Source organism: Pipistrellus kuhlii, unplaced genomic scaffold (genome assembly GCF_014108245.1).
Source record: "Pipistrellus kuhlii isolate mPipKuh1 unplaced genomic scaffold, mPipKuh1.p scaffold_m20_p_1, whole genome shotgun sequence".
NCBI lineage: Eukaryota > Metazoa > Chordata > Mammalia > Chiroptera > Vespertilionidae > Pipistrellus > Pipistrellus kuhlii.
The window spans coordinates 167,785,701-167,805,922 of NW_023425404.1; the positions used below are offsets into that span (position 1 = coordinate 167,785,701).

Below are 20,222 nucleotides of genomic sequence, written 5' to 3' on the forward strand. Positions count from 1 at the left end.
GTAGGAAACATCAATATTTAAGAGGAAAGAGTAATAGAGAAATAATCAAGAGATGTTGGAATATATTGTTGTCTACCCCAGGAAAGGAGTGGGTAAGACAAACACACTCCACCAGAGATTAGGTGAAAGTAGGGTAAGAAATGCCAGCTTGTTAATGTTTGAGAGAGAAAAAAGTATAGACTGTAGGTTATTGGTAAGAGTCATGCCAAGTTTAAGGGGTTTCATGGACACTCAGATAAAAGTTAGTGACCTATAAAATCCTCATGGCTGCATAACATAAAAGAATCCCAATCTATAAGGTTTATAGACTGATGTGCTATAATAGCTCTCTGTAACAACTTACTGGGTACACTACTCAGATTTATATTGTTACTAGAGGCCTGGTGTGTGAAATTCATGCATGGTGGGGGGAGGGAAGGGGTGGGAGAAGAGGTCCCCTCAGCCCAGCCCGCCCCCTCTCCAATCTGGGACCCTTTGGTGGACGTCATACAGCCAGTTTCGGCCCGATCCTTACCCTCTCATTATCTGGGACCACTGGCTCCTAACTGCTCACTTGCCTGCCTGCCTACCTAATCTCCCCTAGTTACCCCCCTCCCCCCACCAGCCTGATAACCCCTAACCACCTCTGCTTGCCAGCCTGGTTGCCCCTAACTGCTCCCTCCCGCCAGCCTGGTTGCCCCTTAGTGCTCCCCCACTGCTAGCCTGTTCAACTCCAACTGCCCTTTTCTGCTGGCCTGGTCGCCCCTTACTGCTCCCCCCACCAGCCTGGTTGCACCCAACTGCCCCCTCCCCCCACCTGCCAGCCTAGCCTCTGCTGGCCTGGCCGACTCTTTCTAATCCTCCTGCCGGCCTGGTTGCCCCAATCAGCCTGCTATATGGTCGTTATTGTGAGGGCGCTGTGACCAATTTGCTATTACTCTTTTATTAGTATAGGTAAGAAACTAGTTATGGTTATCACCTGGGAGATTCCAATTTCTGAAAATGATAGTACAATGGGGATTATTAGTGTGGCTAAAATATGTATTATCAGAATTAAAAGAATGTTATGATCCACATAGATTCCCACCGCAGCCAAGGAAGATTCACTAAGTCATTTAGAAGGTCAAGGTGGTTCTACTTTTTCTCCATGGCAAATTGCTCTGACACCCATCAGAACTTCTCAGAAAAGTCCCCTTTCTATGGCTTTCACATTGCCTCTTCATCTTATTTTATGTCTTCCCTCTCCTCCCCACCAATCTCAACTTTTCTTGAGGAACAAATAAATAAATAAAATAAAATAAAATAAAACAAAACATGTCTATCAATAGCTAAAGATACACACCATTTTCTGAGATACTGATTGCAAATAAAAAACCACATCCTCAGAATTCTGTAAAGATCAAATTGAGGACGAGAACTTTATTGCTCTTTATCAGTTGCTCTTAGTTAAAATCATTTTAACTTCTTAGAACTCATGGGTTGAGATATAAGTAGTAAATTCAGAGCTCTATAATAGAACATGATTAGCATTTAAGAAATATATTTGATTGTTACCCACCTCGTAATAACCAAATAGTGGGAGAGGTTAATTTTAAAATGTTATTAAATATGTACATATATTCTACTAATCCATGAATTTAGAGGAGCAATTATTCACTAATAAGTTTTGTTTTCTCTGATTTAAAATCTTTTCACCTTGATTGACTTTTTTCTACAGCTAAATTAGAAAATTATAGTTTTTCTCCTAAAAAAAAATGCTATTATGTTCTTTTCTTATAAATGGCCCTCTCGTATTTTCTTGTCAGCCTGCTTCAAGGAAATCCAGGTATTCAATATATTTGCTCGCAGTTTGGCCCACACCAAATGGTTGTTTAATCCAAGTATCTGAGCAGCAAACTGAGCTGATCCTTCTGGGGAAAGTATGGTTGAACAGCCAAGACCTATTGGTTCAGAAAGGAAAGACAGAAAATTGAGCTGTCAATTAACACTGAAAATACTACTTAAGCAAACTATTTTATACTCAGAGAAGTCCTGTTAACCATGTAAACTAAAAAAAAAAAGAACAAAAAAAAAAAACCACATGTAAACTAATAATTGCTTAGGGCCGTCACGACCAGACAGACGACCGGTCACCAGGAAGTGCATGGACACTTGTGTCCTGTCTCCGCAGCCCACAGCCTCCTATCACAGCAAGGCTGGTGGCCTGGTGGGCAGGGTGAGGCAGGCACAGAGAGGAGGGCCTGGCTGCCTGGCGCCTGGGCAAGCAAGCCAGCGTGCAGGCCCACAGACAGACAGCAGGGCCTGGCTGCCAGGTGCTGGAGCCTGCAGACAGACAGAAGGGCCTGGCTGCCAGGTGCCACTGACTGCAGACAGACAGCAGGGTCTGCCAGCCTCAGCATTCCCACAGTCCTGCAGGGAAACACCTTTTCTGACCGCTGATTAGAAAAAAAATTTAAAAAAAAAAGAAAGAAATGTCATATCCTATGAAAAAGACATCTTGAAAATGCCTAAAATTCTCATTTTTTTGTGGTGAAGGGACTGGAGTCTGTGTTGATGAAAACACCTTGGTGGCTATGGCAGCCGGGAATGGCAGCAGCACCAGGGTAATGGGGGCGGCGCCTTCCCCTAACCAGCCCAGTCACCTCCTGCAGAGGGAGGCCAGATTGTGGCTTAGGCCTGCTCGGGCTTAAGCCATCAATAGGACATCCCCTGAGGGCTCCCAGATTGGAGAGGGTGCAGGCTTGGCTGAGCCACGCCCCCCCCCATGCATAAATTTTGTGCACTGGGCCTCTAGTAGATAATAAAAAATATTGTTATCTCAAGTATTTCTGTACTTCAGTGGTTCTCAACCTTTCTAATGCCACAACCCTTTAATACATTTCCTCATGTTGTGGTGACCCCCAACCATAAAATTATTTTCATAACTAATTTTGCTACTGTTATGAATCGTAATGTAAATATCTGTTTTCTGATGGTCTAGGTGACCCTGCTAGCAGTTCTCAACCTATGGGTCGTGACCTGGGCAGCCATCGACACTTCACACTTCATCCAAATTTGTTCTGATTAGCTGGTTTCTATGCCAGTCAGCATCTCCGGGCATATCATCTCTGGGCCTGATTAGAGAGGTGAGGCTGATCAGCAGCCCCAGTGGAGGCCCTAGAGCACATGTGTCAAACACAAGGCCCGTGGGCCAAATCCGTCCCGCCAGGCCTTGCAATGTGGCCCGCACTGCGCTGTCATCACTGCACTCCGCTGCATTTCCATCACAGTGACAGTTTATGACTGTTCAGTAAACCATTCGGCCCGCGATTTAGGCTGGATTTTAGATTTTGGCCCCTTCTCTGATTGAGTTCGACACCCCTACCCTAGAGAGAGGCATGGCTGCTGACCACGCTCAGAGCGAAAGAGAAAGGAAAATGCTGCCATGGAGTCTACGAATCAGACCCTACTTCTCTGTCCAGGCCTCTCTTTGGGCCTGATCTGCAGCCCCTCAGCAGTCGGTGCTGGATTGGAGACCCTGAAGTGGGTCACCACCCAGCACTGACTTCCAGTCGGCCGAGCCTTTGGTTGTTTTGCATGTTACAGACTCTGGGTTTTTATATATTAGGATTCTCTATACTATTGTGCATGTTTAAACTTTTTAATAAAGAATTTTTTAAAATTCAATGAATCTTACCACTGGGTAGTCGAAGAGAAGACCACACATCCTGCGCGCCCCAGTCTGCAGTGAGGGGAGGACAGCTGATAACTGGGTATGCAGTGTTACCAGACATCACTGGTCCTAAACCATTGCTTCTGCCTGCCACTGCCACAAAGACTGTAGGAATGCCATCCCCTAGGGAAATCACAAGTTTATTATTATGCTAAAAGATATTTAAAGATAGGTTGAAAATAAGAGCTCATGTGTCTTAACTCCTTCAGTTCATCAGTTTCTAGCAAAAGCATAAATACAACATTACATATTTATATATTCTAAATATAACGTTCACTCTACCACTTATACATCAAGCAGTGAAGTAGCAAGAATAGGTTTGGCCATTTTGAGATTTATAGGTTAAAGGAGAGGAGCAGGTACCAACATTTAAAGGGAATGGCTCAAAGCCACTTCTATTATTGCCGCTTAGATTAAGGAAACAGAACACCACCACCAGAACACCTGTCCTTCCAAAGAGTAACAGAGGCTAGAGCTTCAGGTTTAAAAGAGATGAAAGGAACTTAAGTATAGTACTCAAATATTTAAAACCCTTCAATCTATTTTCTAACATATCCCTAAAACATTTCATTCTTTGATTTAACTCCTGAAGCAATGACCTTTGAAAAGAATATTCATAAACATTTTTTTTCAGTTGAAAAACATTGGGTTGTATCTCTAGGGCTCCATCACATTTTAGTTCACTGCTATTTCATCAAAAGATTTCTTTTATATACTGTTTTGAAATTACTACTTAATTTCACATTTGCCTCTAAGGAAAACCTGGTCATTAAAGATACTTGAGAGGATCTGCTGCTTTAATGTTAGGTTTTCTATAATTTTCTGTTGGAGCATTTAAGAAATAGTGTTTGAGGGGCTTCTTACTAGGTAAAGACAGCCTGGCCTGTGTTGCTCAGTGGTTCAGTGTCGAGTAAGGAAACAAGAGGCCCCTGATTCAATTCCCAGTCATAGCACATGCCCAGGTTGCACACTCAATTCCCTGCCGAGGGTATGCAGGAGGCAGACAATCAATGATGTTCCTCTCTCATCATGGATATTTCTATTATTCTATCCCTCTCCCTTCCTCTCTCTCCGAAAAATCAATAAAATATATGTTTTCTTAAAAAAGACTAATTGTAGTCTTTATCTTCTTCCCTGCTTGAATTGTCAAATCATTCTCTTTAATCCACTCTTTTATAAGCATTACTAGCCTAAACATAAAATTCTCTGGCAAAATCTGGAGAACGTCCTGAAATGCTCGTTATCGGATGTTTACCTTCGTACTCAGCCTTAATCCTCAGCGTTTCATCTGGGCCTTTATGGGCAGAGGTTACCCGAAGTTCACACGGAATGCCAAAATCTCCACAAGCCTTCTTGATTTTTTCACAGTGACCAAGATCAGAAGTTGAGCCCATTAATACTACGACCCTGCACTGACTTTCTGATTTCAGAAGCAACTGGAAGAGAAAACCATGCATATGTAAAAGGAGATAAAGACAAAAATGGATAAATATTGGAATGAGTTAATTTACAGAGCTACAGTTCATACTAAAATTACATATGGACAGAGTATTTTCTTTTTTAATAAACCAAATTTAAGATAAACAGAACAAAATGTGAGAATTTATTTTTCAAAATAAACTTTATAAAGAGTTCTTCATAATTAAAACCAAAAGAATATGATTTAAAATATATATATATATATATATATATATATATATATATATATAATTTATTGATGTTTTTACAGAGAGGAAGAGAGGGACTGAGAATTAGAAACATCGATCAGCTGCCTCCTGCACATCTCCTGGGGATGTGCCCACAAACAAAGTACATGCCCTTGACTGGAATCAAACCTGAGACCCTTGAGTCTGGCTCTATCCACTGAGCTAAACTGGTTAGGGCGAGTATTGTTTTTTAACTAAACTGTTTATTATAATAAGCAAGGGATAGAAATTCAACTTCTAATTTTTATCCTAAGATTCTTAGTACATTGGTATTGTTGTTTTTTAATTTTTTTTTAAATTGATTTCAAAGAGGAAGGAAGAGGAAGAGATAGAAATATCAATGATGAGAGAAAATCATTTATCAGCTGCTTCCTGCATGCCCCCTTCCGGGGACCCAGCCTGCAACCCAGGCTTGTGCCCTTGGCCGGAATCAAACCTGGGACCCATTCAGTCCATAGGTCAATGCTCTATCCACTGAGCCAAACCCATTAGGGCAGTACATTCTGCTTAATGCAGGTTTTAAGGCATAATCAGCCAAAATAAAGAGGTGGTTGTACAAATCTTTTATTAGTCACATGGAATCCAAATGCATATTCCCATAGAAATGATGATCTGAAAGATAGCTATGACCATTGGATAGCCACCCAGCCTATTCAATTCCCATGGCATCACAGTTACCACAATACCATAACTGTTAATGTGACATTTTAATGTCACATGGAACTCTAATTCTGAACTCTGATCATGGAACCCAGGCTAATGGAACTCTGAGTAGGTTGGTAAGAAATGCAAGACTTCTCTTGCAGGGGCCGGAGGAAACAAGGATTCTTGGTTTCAATTGGATTTGGGAGAAGTGTAATGGAAGCTTAAATAGCAGGGGATCCAGGGATCCAGCTAAGGAGGACAGTTCAGCTGGTGCATTTCCTAAAGATGCTCTGTTATTTTAAATCAACAGGAAAAGAAAAGCACCGCACTGTCTCTTTAAAAAAAAACTTTATTTAATTGATCTTAGGGATGAAGGGGGGGGGGGGGGGGAAGAGCAAGGGAAGGAGGAAAAGAGGAAGAGAGGCAGGAGAGAAAGAAATATCAAGATGAGAGAAACATCAATCAGTTGCCTCCCAAGCACACCCCCATCAGGAATGAAGCCCGAGACCTTTCCATGCACAGGATGACATTTCAATCAACTGAGCCACACCAGCCAAGGCTGTTTTCCTCTTTGAAGTAAGAATTTCTTAGAGAAAAAAGCAATCTAGTGTAGATTTACAATAAAAGGTTTACCTGTACTCTTTCAGCAACCCACTCAAAATTTTTCTTTACCATCTGGAGCCCTTCAGGAGTTACTTCCTTGAGGTCACGATATGACTAGAAAATACAGGCAGAATGTTGAGGCTGCAAGTATTCTAATTAGTAATATTCTTGTTATCTGCAATTTTTGGTTTCTGAGTTTTGGGTACAGATTATGAAGTTTGCCTAGCAAAGGCTATATCTGAAAATGTATCTATGTTTATGAATTCATTTCCTGAATTAGACTAAAAATGCAATGAACAACAAAGGTTCAAATCATAATCCTATATAATAAAGAGCTAATACACAAATGGTCGTTGAACCTCGCACTGGGGTTGGGGGACCTGAGGTCAGGCCAGGGGACCTAAAGCTGAGTCCCCCCACCCCAGGGCCAGGCTGGAGGATCTGCAATGGCACCAAGGGACCTTAGGCTGCACTCCCTGACTGGAGAGGCTTGACGGGGGTGGGGCTAGCTGGGTATGGGTCTCGCGATTTCGAGGCACACCCTTGCGTGGGCAGGGACTTGACTCTGGATCCCATGAAGTGTCCCAAATTCTGACAGGAGGGAGATTTTCATATTCATTTACTACTTTTCTTTCATTTCTGACACTTCTATTAAAGAGAAAGGGCAAATATCAATACTAAAATATTACCTCTAATTAATTTCCTTTTAATGTGTATGAATTTCGTGCACCGGGACATTAGTCTATAATAATAAAAGCATAATATGCTAATTAGACAGGACAGCCAAACAACCTTCCAGACGTCATTCTGGATGTCCTTCCCAATGAAGCCATGGTGGTGGGGGCTGAGGCAGAGGCAGTTAGAGAGTATGAGGCAGGCCAACGGTTAGGAGCCAGCGGTCCTGGATTGCAAGAGGGATCACTGCAGCATCAGGCCTAAACTGGCAGTCAGACATCCCCTGAGCAGTCCCAGATTACGAGAGGGTACAGGCCGGGTTGAGGGACACCCCCAGCTAGTAAATAATAATTGCCTTTCTTTCCTTTCACTTTTCCTTTCTCCTCTACCGGAGCCTGATCTTGCAATGAATAAAAAATAACAACCACCCTGAAATATCACTTACCTGTTTGTCTTTCTGTTGGCTTCGGTCTCCTGATGGCCAGAGTCTCCAGGAATCATTATCAATAACATCAGCAAGAACAATTTCTTTTGTAGTGACATCAACACCAAATTCAATCTAGAAACAGCAGATCACCGAAGAAAAGTTTTTCAAAACCATACTACTAAAGACATTTCTCAGTTGTAATTTTTTACTTTCAAATCTCCATTTTATTTGTACCTTCATATCAACCAGGGTACAGTCCAGGGGCAACCAGGATTTCTCCAATATTTCAAAAATAGCCTGTGTAGCGTGATTCATGATATCCACTTCAGTCTGGCCTATACCAAGTCCAGCAAAGCAAAATTTTGCAGCAATGAGTTGTTCCTCAGACCACTGTGGATCATTATTAGCATCATCCTGAAAATAAAGTACAGGGTTACAATTAATCTATAATAATAAAAGGATAATATGCTAATTAGACCAGATGCCATTCCAAACGTCATTCCTGACAAAGTTGGGTCCTGGGTGCTGGAGGGAAGCTGGTGCCAGCAGTTGAGGAAGGAAGGCCTACTCTTGAACTAATTTTTGTGCAATGGATCTCTAGGTTAAATATAAGATGTTTGAACTTTTCTAATAATAATCTGAAGACCTTTATTTGTTGAGCATGAATCCTCAGAAATATTTCTCTAAAACGTTTCCTCTAAAGATTTAATTTTATTTAAAATACTCTTTAATTCACAGAAAATATATTCAGTTGGTATATTTTCAATAGTTACCTTAAAACTTAAAGTATTTGGGTAACATTCTAATTATAAAGTATTGAAAGAATTTGGCCTATCTCTAGAAACTAAACACAAGTATGGGAAGAGAAAAGCAGTTTCAATAAAGAAAACCAATACAAATTCATAACCACTGACTCTTTCTTCCTTTATTGTATGTTCTTGCTTATAAGAGACATTGATAATAGTTTTTCTGTATCTATAATAATAAAAATTTAATGTGCTAATTAGACTGACAAAGTGAATACTGAAACCCTTGTATGAATTTTGTGCACCAGGCCTCTACTTAGAATATAAAAGACACCTAATAGTAGCCTTTACTTCAAACTCTTGAAGAGTACATTAACAATTTTTTTGAATTGCTACTTTTCTTCTTATTAACTGCTAATATTATTTTTGTTAGTTGCTTTGGTAGAAAGTAAGATAGATTTTCAAAGGTGTTTCCTTTTCAAAGCTGAATTATGATTGCTAATGGAAGTATACATTACTGACATGTTTCTGGAGTGATAACTGTAATGCAAAAAGTTTTTTTAATTTTTTTTGAGATAGAGATAAAAATATCAATGAGAAACATCATCGATTTAATGTTTAAATATTTGACTTGATTTTAAGTTTGTAGTTATGTTATAGTAAAACATGCATAAATACCTTAAAAAACATCTCCACTTTAGGAGGGTAAAACTTGTACCCTTCTTTGACACCAGGATTTCTTTTGAGAAAAGAACCAGTTGCTATTCTTCTACAAACCCATTCAATTGGAATCATTTCACACTTTGGTGCAATGAAAGCGGTTTCCCCGCATTTTCTGGTGAAAGCAGTTTTGATACCTATATATGAATAACAAAAACAAAAACACCATTAAAATTGTATTTTAGAAAGTAGATCTGAGGCATAATAAAACTCTATCCTTACAAAAAAACAAAACCCTATCAAATTACATTTCCCTTAAATGACACTAACAAAAATAAATGTACTTTTTTAAAAGTAAAAATAGGAAAAATTAACATGTCTTACTACTACTTATCAAAATACTCAGGTCTATTTCATTTTCATGTCACAATGGAACAGAAGATCTGAGTTCCAGTGTCTTTATCACTCATTAATTTTTTCACTCAAGAAATACTTATTGAGAACATCTGCCAATAAGTACTTGACTTTGCACAAGGCACATAACTTAACTAAGTGGCACTAAATCATTAGATTTGGTTGCAGGATTCTCATGTTCTATCATCCATTATTATACAGGCCTTGTAAAATATCGATCTACTTAGCACAATCAGCTATAATCTTAAATTTTGGGTAGCTTTTTTCTCTTAATATTAGAAGTAAATTATCCTTAAACAAACAAACAAAAACAAAAACAAAAAAAAAGTAGCAGCATGGACATAATGGCCAATTTGGCCAAGAACAAATAAAATATCAATAGTTGGTCCTTTCCCTTCTCTCTTACTCAAACTATTATCGAGAAACTAATAATAGTGATGTAATAACACTTCTACAAAAGGCTATACTGAAAAGAACTGAAAGCAGGTACTCACACAGGTACTCATACACCAATATTTACAATAGCATACTAGTAATTACTAATAGCTAAAAGGGAGAAACAGCCCAAGTGTCCATCAACAGATGAATGTATAGACAAATGTAGTATATACATTCGATCATAAAAATGAATGAAATTCTAAAACATGCTACAACATGCATTAAACTTGAAAACATGCTAAGTGAAATAAAGAATGAATATAATTTATCCCACATATATGAGGTACTTAAAATAGGCAAATTCATAGATTAATCTAAGACAGAGGATATTAGAAGCTAGGGAGAAGGGGGAATAGAGAACTACTATTTAATGGGTCAGGATTTCTGTCTGGGACAATGACAGTTATAGAAATAGATAGTAGTGATGGTTGCATAGCGTAGCCAAGAACTGTAACATCTAAACATGGCTTAAATGGTAAATTTTATGTATGTATATTTTGTCACAAAGTAACTTTTTCTTTTTTTAATATATTTTATTCATTTTTTTACAGAGAAGAAGGGAAAGGGATAGAGAGCTAGAAAATCGATGAGAGAGCAACACCGACCAGCTGCCTCCTGCACACCCCCTACCAGGGATGTGCCCGCAAACAATGTACATGCCCCTGACCGGAATCAAACCTGGGACCCTTCAGTCCACAGACCGGCGCTCTATCCACTGAGCCAAACGGGTTTCAGCACAAAGTAACTTTTAAAAGTATCAACACCTAATTTGTCAGGCAATGCTAATTTATTTTCTTTTTGTTTAACCCTAATAACACCTGATAAGGTAGATAGTATGATTATCCAACAAAACAGATAAACACACTGAGGCACAGTAGTTACATCAGCTAGTAGTAGGTATAGCAGGATTTCCAAACTGTACTGAACTCTCTGGGCTGCCCACTTACTATACTATACTATACTATACTATACTATACTATACTATACTATACTATACTACCTGTCCCCAAAGTGTCATTATATCCTAATACAAAGTAATACCAGAGCATTAATGCAAATGAATGAACCCACATGGGCTTAATATAATAATCGTCATCTCAAGGCTGCAATGCTAGTACCTCCATTGCCAATCTAATCCTAAAACAAAAGTTTTCTTAGGAAAGGATTGGAGATCTTTGATTATATGCATGTATCCATACATGAAAGGAATCTACATTTATGAAAGCTCTGCACTGTTCTGAGTGTTTTATGCCTTACCTTATTTAACCAAACATAAAATTTTTGAGGTAGGTATTATTAATTTACATTTTACAGGGAAAGCAGCAGAGACTCAATAAATGAAGTGGTAACTCTAGGGTATGCTGCCAGTGAGTAATGGTGCCTGGACTTGGAAGTGCAGTGTCCAGTTTCAAAACCTACGCTAATTTCTCTGCATCTCCTCTGGATTTGACCAGTAAAATTCAATGGGAAGGGGTAAATAAATTGTGGTATGCTGCATAAACAGAAAATTACTGGGCTCATGGACAGGTGATTGACATCAATCCTTAAGTCAAGGCGATTAACTACTATGTGCCTCACTGCCTGGCTTCAAGAGCTCTTTTTTTTCAGACCTGTTAATCATTAGCCATATTTGCTCATTCGTCCAAATCTATTGCTTAAACATAAACAAGATACTTTTACCAGGAGAAACTTCTCCCACCCCCCACTCTGCGACATAAACACATCTAAGGGAATCAAAAGCACAGAATCAACTTATGGTAATAACCTGTACAGGAAAAAACAAAAAACAAAAAGCTTCTAAAAAACCTGATCCAATTAAATGATATGATCCCTTTTAATACACATGCTAACCATTAAACCACGTGTCAAACACAAGGCCCGCGGGCCAAATCCGTCCCGCCAGGCCTTGCAATGTGGCCCGCACCGCGCTGTCATCACTGCACTCTGCTGCGTTTCCATCACAATGACAGTTTATGACTGTTCAGTAAACCATTCGGCCTGCGATTTAGGCTGGATTTTAGATTTTGGCCCCTTCTCTGATTGAGTTCGACACCCCTACATTAAACGATGAGAAAAAGACCTTCCCCTATTTGTCTGTTGTCTACAAAATTCAAAGCCATCAAGATTACTAAGAAAATGTAAATATGTTACTTCATACTCTGAATTACAATGGCCATGTATGACAGCTAAACAGCCCATATATTCCTGGGGCCATCCATGGGAAGGCTGCCCAGCTTCCCATCCGTGGTTTGTAGGATTGTTAATCATATCATTACTCTCACACCGAAATGTCATTTCAGTGCATTTCAGTGGAAGAGCTGAAACTTAAAGGTTAAATTTTGATTTTTAAACACTGAGACCAAATGGACAAATCTTGTAACTTAGGTACAGCACGTAATATAATTTCCAAGGAAAAACAGTATTACTTATACATAGCATTTATTCAACTACTGGTGGCCCTGTGCACAAATTCATGCACTTGTAGCTCACTGCCACTTGCCTCAGCTGGCCACTGGGCTTGTAGCTCACTGCCCCAGCCCTCCTGCTGATCAGCTGTTATGCATCATGGCATAACGGTCATTTGCATATTACCTCATAGGATTAGCACATAAAAATTACATAAAGTTTAACAGAACTCTTAATCTGTCCAAAAACCAATTTATTCAAGAATTTTAAAAAACCTGGGTTTTCTTTAATTTTACAACATATAAAGCTTGGAAAATACCTTTCAACATTTCCTGTGAACCAGTACCGTATTTTTCGGACCATAAGACACACCTTTTTTCCCCCAGAAGTGGGGGGAAAAAGTCCCTGCGTCTTATGGTCCAAATATAGCCTACACATATACTTTAAAAAAAAAGTTTTTTTACTTGCCCGGCTCTGTGTGGTCTCTGTGTGCTTGCCTGGCTCTAAAATGGTTCTAAATGCTGCTGTTTACTTTACAGGGTTGACTACATGTGTTTATGACTGTGATATTGGGTTTTAATGCACATAAAATATTTTAGGACACTATTTGTTTCAGAATCTTTTTTTCTTCATTTCCCTTCTCTAAAAACTGGTGCATCTTATGGGCCGGTGCGTCTTATGGTCCGAAAAATACGGTAAGTTTCAGTTATGTTAAATGTGTCAAACACAATAGTTTAAAGAGAATTGTTAAGAGTACTTCATTTGCCGAAACCGGTTTGGCTCAGTGGTAGAGTGTCGCTCTGCGGACTGAAGGGTCCTGGGTTCGATTCCGGTCAAGGACATGTATGATACCTTGGTTGCAGGCATATCCCCAGTAGGGGGGTGCAAGAGGCAGCCTATTGATGATTCTCTCTCATCGATGTTTCTAACTTTCTATCCCTGTCTCTTCCTCTCTGTAAAAAATCAGTAAAATATATTAAAAAAGAAAAGAAAAAAAAGAGTACTTCATTTAAGGTAACCAACTTTCCTACTTACATGAGATGCAAGACTTCCAAAGTCGAACTAGGAGAACCCTAAACAACTTGGATCACTCTAATTCACTTGTTCTTAAACCCTATTAAGTGTACATACAGATAGTGCCTTACTAAGTAAGCAAATAAAATTTTGGGTTGTACTTACCTTCCATTACTTTAAAGAGCATGTACTAGTTAGGGTTACTAGTTACCAATACACACATTCCCACAGCTATGTGCAATTACTGTGGGGATACATAGAAACTAACTTATAATATTAACAATTTACAGTGTTAAATAACTTGGGTTTGACTCCCAGGCAGGGGTGCATGCCTGGGTTGCAGGCTTGATCCCCAGCACTGGTTGGAGTGCATGCGGGAAGCAGCCAATAGATGCGTCTCTTCTACATCCATGTTTCTTTCTTCCCCTCCCTTCCTCTCTAAAAATCAGTGGAAAAAGTATCCTTGGGTGAATATTAACAAACAGTGAAATGGTACTTCAGACAGAGACAAAACTATCTAGAACCCATTCTGTACTGACATGTATTTATTTATTTATTTACTTATTTTTCTAACAGATGTATTTAACTTAAATTGCATATTTTGTTTTTTGTTTTCCTTGATGTCTGTAGCCAAATTTATCCCTGAAGCCCAGGAGAGGGGATCAGGGCCCATGAGCCACAGTGTTTCTGTGGCAGCCTTCTGGGCCAGTGCTTGTCATGGGTGGGGCAGGCACGGAATTTGACAAGGCTGCATAAATTACATTATTTTGTATAAGGCAGGCATGTTTACCTTGACTGGCAACAAACATATTATATTCCCCTTTTGATTTAAGAAAGACTAATGCTTACTGGAAGCATTAGTAATGAAAGGGAAACTGGGATAAGTACAAATAAAAGGAAACAAAGTTATTAAATTATAAAATTATAACTGAGATAAAGAACAAAGCTTTTATTTTATAGTAAGGAACCAAGGCTTCAAAGGTTAAATAATCTAAGACAATGAGACTCTAAAGGGAAAGAATGCAAATCTTTTACAGGTTAAAATTTCATACACTACAGAACAATCAGCTGTTGAGTGACTCCCTGCAGAAAAATACATTATCCTAATTCTCCTTCCTTCACTTCACAGGATGTTCTGATCTTGTTTTTATCTTTCTAATAGACTTCTCTATCAGAAAACCTTCAGTTTTGGAGAAGGTGATAATCCTGAAGATCTTTGATCTAGTCCAAATCTCTCACTTGGGGGGAATAGCAGGATGAAATGTGGTTAGTCTTCAAACACTTTTCAGAACTTTCAAGTGGAAGAGAAATTTTAAATTCTGTATTATCTCCAAGGATGGAACACAGAATTACAGGGACTAAATTTCAACTCATCAATTAGAGCTGCCTAACACCAGAATTTGCTTCCTTCATAGGCACATTCCTTAAGGTCCTTCATAGGTAAGTCTCTCTTAGGAAGGTGTCTTAGAAGTTGCAGGGAAGATTCTTCTTAACTAAATACTACTACTACTTACTAATTCCAAACCAAGAAAGATGTTTCAGTGAAATCCGAGATCCTGGTTTGATTTTACTAAGCTTACTTGTGAGGCATCTCCAAACAAAATGTTAATACAAATAGTGTCACCTACTCATGAAAGAGATTAGAGTGTGCTGTGTGTATACCTCCCCGATGAAGGGAAGTTGTGGGGGAAGCCACTTACCTGCTTCCTATCATAACTAAAAAACTATATAACTAGTTATCAACATGTTGTTAATACAATGTGTCATTTCTCCCTGAAAAGGACCAGTATGTGTATGTGAGAGAGAACATGGAGGAGGAGGCTAGTGGGAGAGCCACTTACCTGCTTCCTGTAACAACTGAAAAATACAGCTAGTAATTTTATTTGAGATTGCAGCTTTTCCTTCCAGGTGATTCTTTCTGGCTGCATTTCCTGCTGTAATCTGGTCCTTGGACTGCAGGAGCACTTTTCCTGGACTGTCTAACAATTCATAGACTTCTTTTGTTTTACCCTCATAGAGCTTTTTACCAATGTTCAGTACTGTGGAAATAGAATGGAAACATATTTCAGGAAGAATTTTGCTAAAGAGTAAAGACTACTTAGCATGATGAAAAAATGAACAATAATAAACTTATCTGCATATACTCTAAAGTATTTCCACAAGTATCATCATATTTGACTCACACAATTTTGTCAATTATTATGTAAATAATTATAGAGATTAGGAAACAAGTATTAAAAGGTAAAGGTCACAAATTAGGAAATGACAGAGCCAGACAAAATTCTGAATCTTCTATCAAATTCTGTAGTCTTTCCACTATCAACCTGACTCTCAGAGCAGAACTGAAGTAGAATTAAGATTCATTAAAATTAATGTAAACATACTAGTATTTGCATATATATATATACACTAACTAACCTAGCTTGCAGGGCCCAGGGTTGGGGAAGAGGGAATGCTTTATTTTTCCTGACTTCTGCTTTCCATGGCAGGCGAGATAAGCAAGTTCAGCCAAATTGGTTCCCGATTTCAAGTTAATGTGCAAGGGAAGGCACCTCCACCAACAGCCCACTTGGAAGCACCTTTCTCTTTTTTTCAATCCTGCTTCTCAATCTCCCACCCTTAATTAACCCTTTCTCTTAACAGTTGCAGAAAACTTTGAGAAAGTAAGACAAGAGAACCCAATTTTGCCCTAGCCAGTTTGGCTCAGTGGGCAGACTGCTGGCCTGCAAACTGAAAGGTCCCAGTTTGATTCCGGTCAAGGGCATGCACCTGTTGCAGGCTCGATCCCCCGCTCATCAAAGTTTCCGTCTCTCCCTCTCCCTTCCAATAAGTTTAAAAGCCAATGGAAAAAATATCTTCTGGTGAGGATTAACAACCATGAAACTAACAAAGAGAACCCAATGTTGATTCAGGTTGCAAGACCTAGATGACGATCAGAGATAACAGAAATTCAAGGACTTAAGATTTCCAAGGGGAGAAATCACTTTCTCAGTATCAGCATTTTTTAATGTCCATGTGCCAGGTAGTAGAGATATACTAGAAGTTCATGCTGTCAAGTGACCTAAGGGAAGCTGAATCCGGAGCCACCTAACCTAGTCTAGACCTCAGAGAACAACGTGAGGATTTAGGCTGAGATCTGAGGAATGATCAAAATTTAACCAGAAGAGGAAAGTGGTGGTGAAAGGAAGACTATGTGGTGAAAGGATGAATGCAGAACGCCAGAGCCAGACGTCTGGAGCACTTTGTGTGTACATTGCTGCAGGGCAGGGAGGGAGGTGGCAGCTAAGGGCAGAAACAAATGGCAGGAGATAAGCCCTCCACAGGAATTGGGGAAATAGGCCAACTGCAGCTAGTGGAGGGAACCACTGAACAAAGCAATTACGGTTTAGTTTAACTAAAGAGGCGTACTGCTGCAGGGGACCTAATTTAGAGCATGAATCCCCATCTCCTATCATAATGTACTGATTCATGGACAAGGGTTAAAAGGCCCTTCTGAAGCATCCATCTCATATAAAAACTGCTGTTTGAAACTTTAACCCTGCTATTTTGGCTTCTGTAAACTCTTGCTTGCTTAAATAATAAGAAAAATAAGATTACTCCCATTCCAGAGAGGCCATAAACTTTGCCCAATCGGAGTTGTCAGTGCTGACACCAGGCCAGGCCTTGAGATACCGTCTCATGGCCCCTTCCCAGCACATAGGCCTTCTTTCTCCAAAAGGCTGGGAAGTCTCATTCCAAATTGGGAGACAAAAAAGCTAGAAAAAGTATAAATAGAAAAGGTTTCCTCCATGTTAGGGGCCCCAGAATTTGAAAGACACATTTTTCTCTGGGCCTGAGCATAATAAAATGTAACTCCCTTTCTCTAGAAAGAATATTATGGCTGCTGTATGAAAAATAAAATGAAGAAGGGGAGAGAGAGGGAGAGAATAGTGAGTATATTGTTGCAGCAATACAAGCAAGAAACGTCCTGGTCTAGGAAAAAGACTCGAGATATTTAAACAGTAAAAAAAAAAAATTTTAATATATTTTTATTGATTTCAGAGTGGAAAGAAGAGGAGGAAGAGAGAAACATCGATGGTGAGAGAGAATCACTGACAGGGGCTGCCTCCTGCCTGCCCCACACTGAGGATAGAGCAAGCAACCCAGGCATGTGCCCCCGATGGGGAACCGAAGTGTGACCTCCTGGTTTGTAGGTCAATGCTCAACCACTGAGCCACGCCAGGTGGGCTGAAAGGTAAAAATTTTAAGAACAATTGATTCACTTTAGGAGATAACAGAGACAAGAAAAAGTCAAGATGCTGCCTAGGTTAGATAAAAGGCAAAACAAAGTTTGTACCTACTGCCCCTCCTCAATTCAGTTGAATCAATACTTTTTAACCTAGTCATTAAATAGGGTAGGAATTTCAATTATGGGTAGAAATATCTTAATCATGGGGAACATGCTACAAATTAGTGGATGTATTCAGAAAAGACTAATGAGGATTGAGACTACTTCATGAAACTTACCGGTAAGTCTTGCAAAGTATAGAACTTGCACAGAGAAGCAGTAAGAATACCTAGGAGTCTGATGACCGATAAGGTAGACACTAGCCACATGTGGCTATGAAATACTTGAAATGTGGCTACTCAGAACTGAGATGTAAATCAAGTATAAAAATACACAATGGATTTCAATATAAAAAAAAAAAGGATGCAAGCCGAAACAGGTTTGGCTCAGTGGATAGAGCATCGGCCTGTGGACTGAAGGGTCCCAGGTTCGATTCCGGTCAAGGGCAAGTACCCTGGTTGCAGGCACATTCCCAGTAGGGGGTGTGCAGGAGGCAGCTGATCGATGTTTCTCTCTCATCAATGTTTCTAACTCTCTGTCCCTCTCTCTTCCTCTCTGTGAATAATCAATAAAATATATATATATATATATATTTATTTATTTATTTAAAATGTATTTTTTATTGATTTTATACAGAGAGGAAGGGAGAGAGATAGAGAGTTAGGAACATCAATGAGAGAGAGTCATTGATCAGCTGCCTCTTGCACACCCCCTACTGGGGATATGCCCGCAACCAAGGTACATGCCCTTGACCGGAATCGAACCCGGGACCCTTCAGTCCCCAAGCCGACGCTCTATCCATTGAGCCAAACCGGTCCTGGCAAAATATATATATTTTTTAAAAGGATGCAAAATCTCACGATTTTAATATTGCTTTATATATTGAAATACTACTTTGGGTATATTGGACTAAATAAAATACATTAAAATTCACTCCACTGGTTTCTTTTTACTTTTTAAAACATGGCAACTAGTAAAGAAAGTTACATAAGGTTTCACTAGACAGACCTGTTCTGGAAGATACAGCCTAAATAAACAGAGAGCAGTGAACTTGGGTGAATTAACCTTACTGGAATGTAGGCCTAGGATCACAATGGTAAAAAATCAAAGTTAAGCTTGAAGAGGTGGGAAGGAAGCAGCACGCCCGATGTGAATGAAAGGGTATTTCACACTGGGTTTTAATCGCTCTTGGATTGCACTGAACATTTTTGAGCAAGGAAGTCCCTTTTAGAAACCATAAGTGACATTTTGGCAGGATTGATTAACTTGCCATGAATATGCAAGGTGGAAGGAAGTGAGAGTCAAGATTTTTGAGATTCTACCAGTTTAGAGACAAGGTAGGAAAATTCTGATCTAGTACCTTGATTCACGGAGTTATTATCATCTGAACCTTTTTTGTTTAGTCTAAAAATTCTTAACCTAAATTTCAATTTTTCTGTGTGGAAGAGAATGTACAATACAAGGATTTGGGTTCACCATAAATTTAGAAATTGGATGTGTGAGCAAACTGATGATGTAAATATGATCAATGCAAAGGTGAAGAAAGGAAACTTTTTGCCTGCTGGCTTCAGAGCTCTCCAAAGCCATCAGGGCATCACAAGACCCTTTAAAAAAAAACAAAAAAAAAAAAACACTCAAAATCTGGACAGAAAAATAGCAATTTTTTTCCAGCAGGTTCAATGATTAACTTTCTGAACTAGGTCGTCATTATTGACCTAACAAGAAGAGTCACCTATTGGAAGAGTCAACACAAGATGTTCCTGTGTTTGTTTTTTCAGCAACGTATTGATTGCAAAATTGATTTCCAGGCACCTCTCCACTCGCTGGCCGTTTCTCGTTCTAATCATCCCTTTCCTTCACTGTCTTCCTCCCCAAACCCCCAATCCCAGCGGCAGTCCGGGAGGACTCTGAGAGTTCGGGGAGGCCCGGGGGCGCTCTATTTACTAAATACACCGCCCCGCGCGGCGGCGCCCGGGCCACGTGTGCGCCCCACGCCGGCCGGAGGGGGGGGGGGGGCGGGTACAGGGCGCTCGGGCTCCGCCAGCGGGAGGCTGGGGTCAGGGCCGCCGGGCGCGCACGTGTCCGCGCCCAGACCAGGCGGCCGAGGCCCGTTACTCACCCTCGGCTGTCGCCATGATCCCGGCTGGGCTGCGAGCAGCGGCCGCGCTGGGCAGAGACGCGGGACTCGGGGAAGGAGGAGGAGGAGTGGACAGAGAGGCTCACGGGGCGAGTGAGGGAGGAAGGGAGGCGCGGCCCACGGACACTGCCCGGAACCCCGGCTGCCTCTGCCCCCCGGGCGGACTGGGACTCCGGGAGCCAGCGCTCACCGCTCCGCGAGGATTCCCGCCGCGCAGGCGCAGGCGCAGCGACGCCCCCCGCCCCCGCCCGCCCCCGCCTCGCCCCCTTCGGGCCCCGCGCCGGCGCGGTGCCACCTGAGGCGGAAAGTGGCGCGTAAAGGCGGCCCCTCCCC

The 20,222-nt window shown here is 40.4% G+C and overlaps 1 protein-coding gene and 1 non-coding gene across 2 annotated transcripts; both read right to left on the bottom strand.

Annotated features, from left to right (window-relative positions):
• Positions 1 to 1,090: 1,090 nt before the first annotated feature.
• Positions 1,091 to 20,072, bottom strand: PAICS (phosphoribosylaminoimidazole carboxylase and phosphoribosylaminoimidazolesuccinocarboxamide synthase). Its single transcript, XM_036415657.2, has 9 exons — positions 19,872 to 20,072; positions 15,267 to 15,464; positions 9,172 to 9,350; positions 7,982 to 8,161; positions 7,766 to 7,879; positions 6,676 to 6,759; positions 4,947 to 5,127; positions 3,656 to 3,814; positions 1,091 to 1,919 (listed from the first exon to the last, which is right to left on the bottom strand). The coding sequence occupies exons 1-9, from the start codon at positions 19,885 to 19,887 to the stop codon at positions 1,753 to 1,755; spliced, it is 1,278 nt and encodes a 425-aa protein (XP_036271550.1). The 5' UTR covers positions 19,888 to 20,072; the 3' UTR covers positions 1,091 to 1,752.
• On the bottom strand, positions 14,044 to 14,178 carry LOC118710412. The gene has a single exon (XR_004985405.1). It is a non-coding gene; the product is annotated as a small nucleolar RNA SNORA5 (small nucleolar RNA).
• Positions 20,073 to 20,222: the final 150 nt, after the last annotated feature.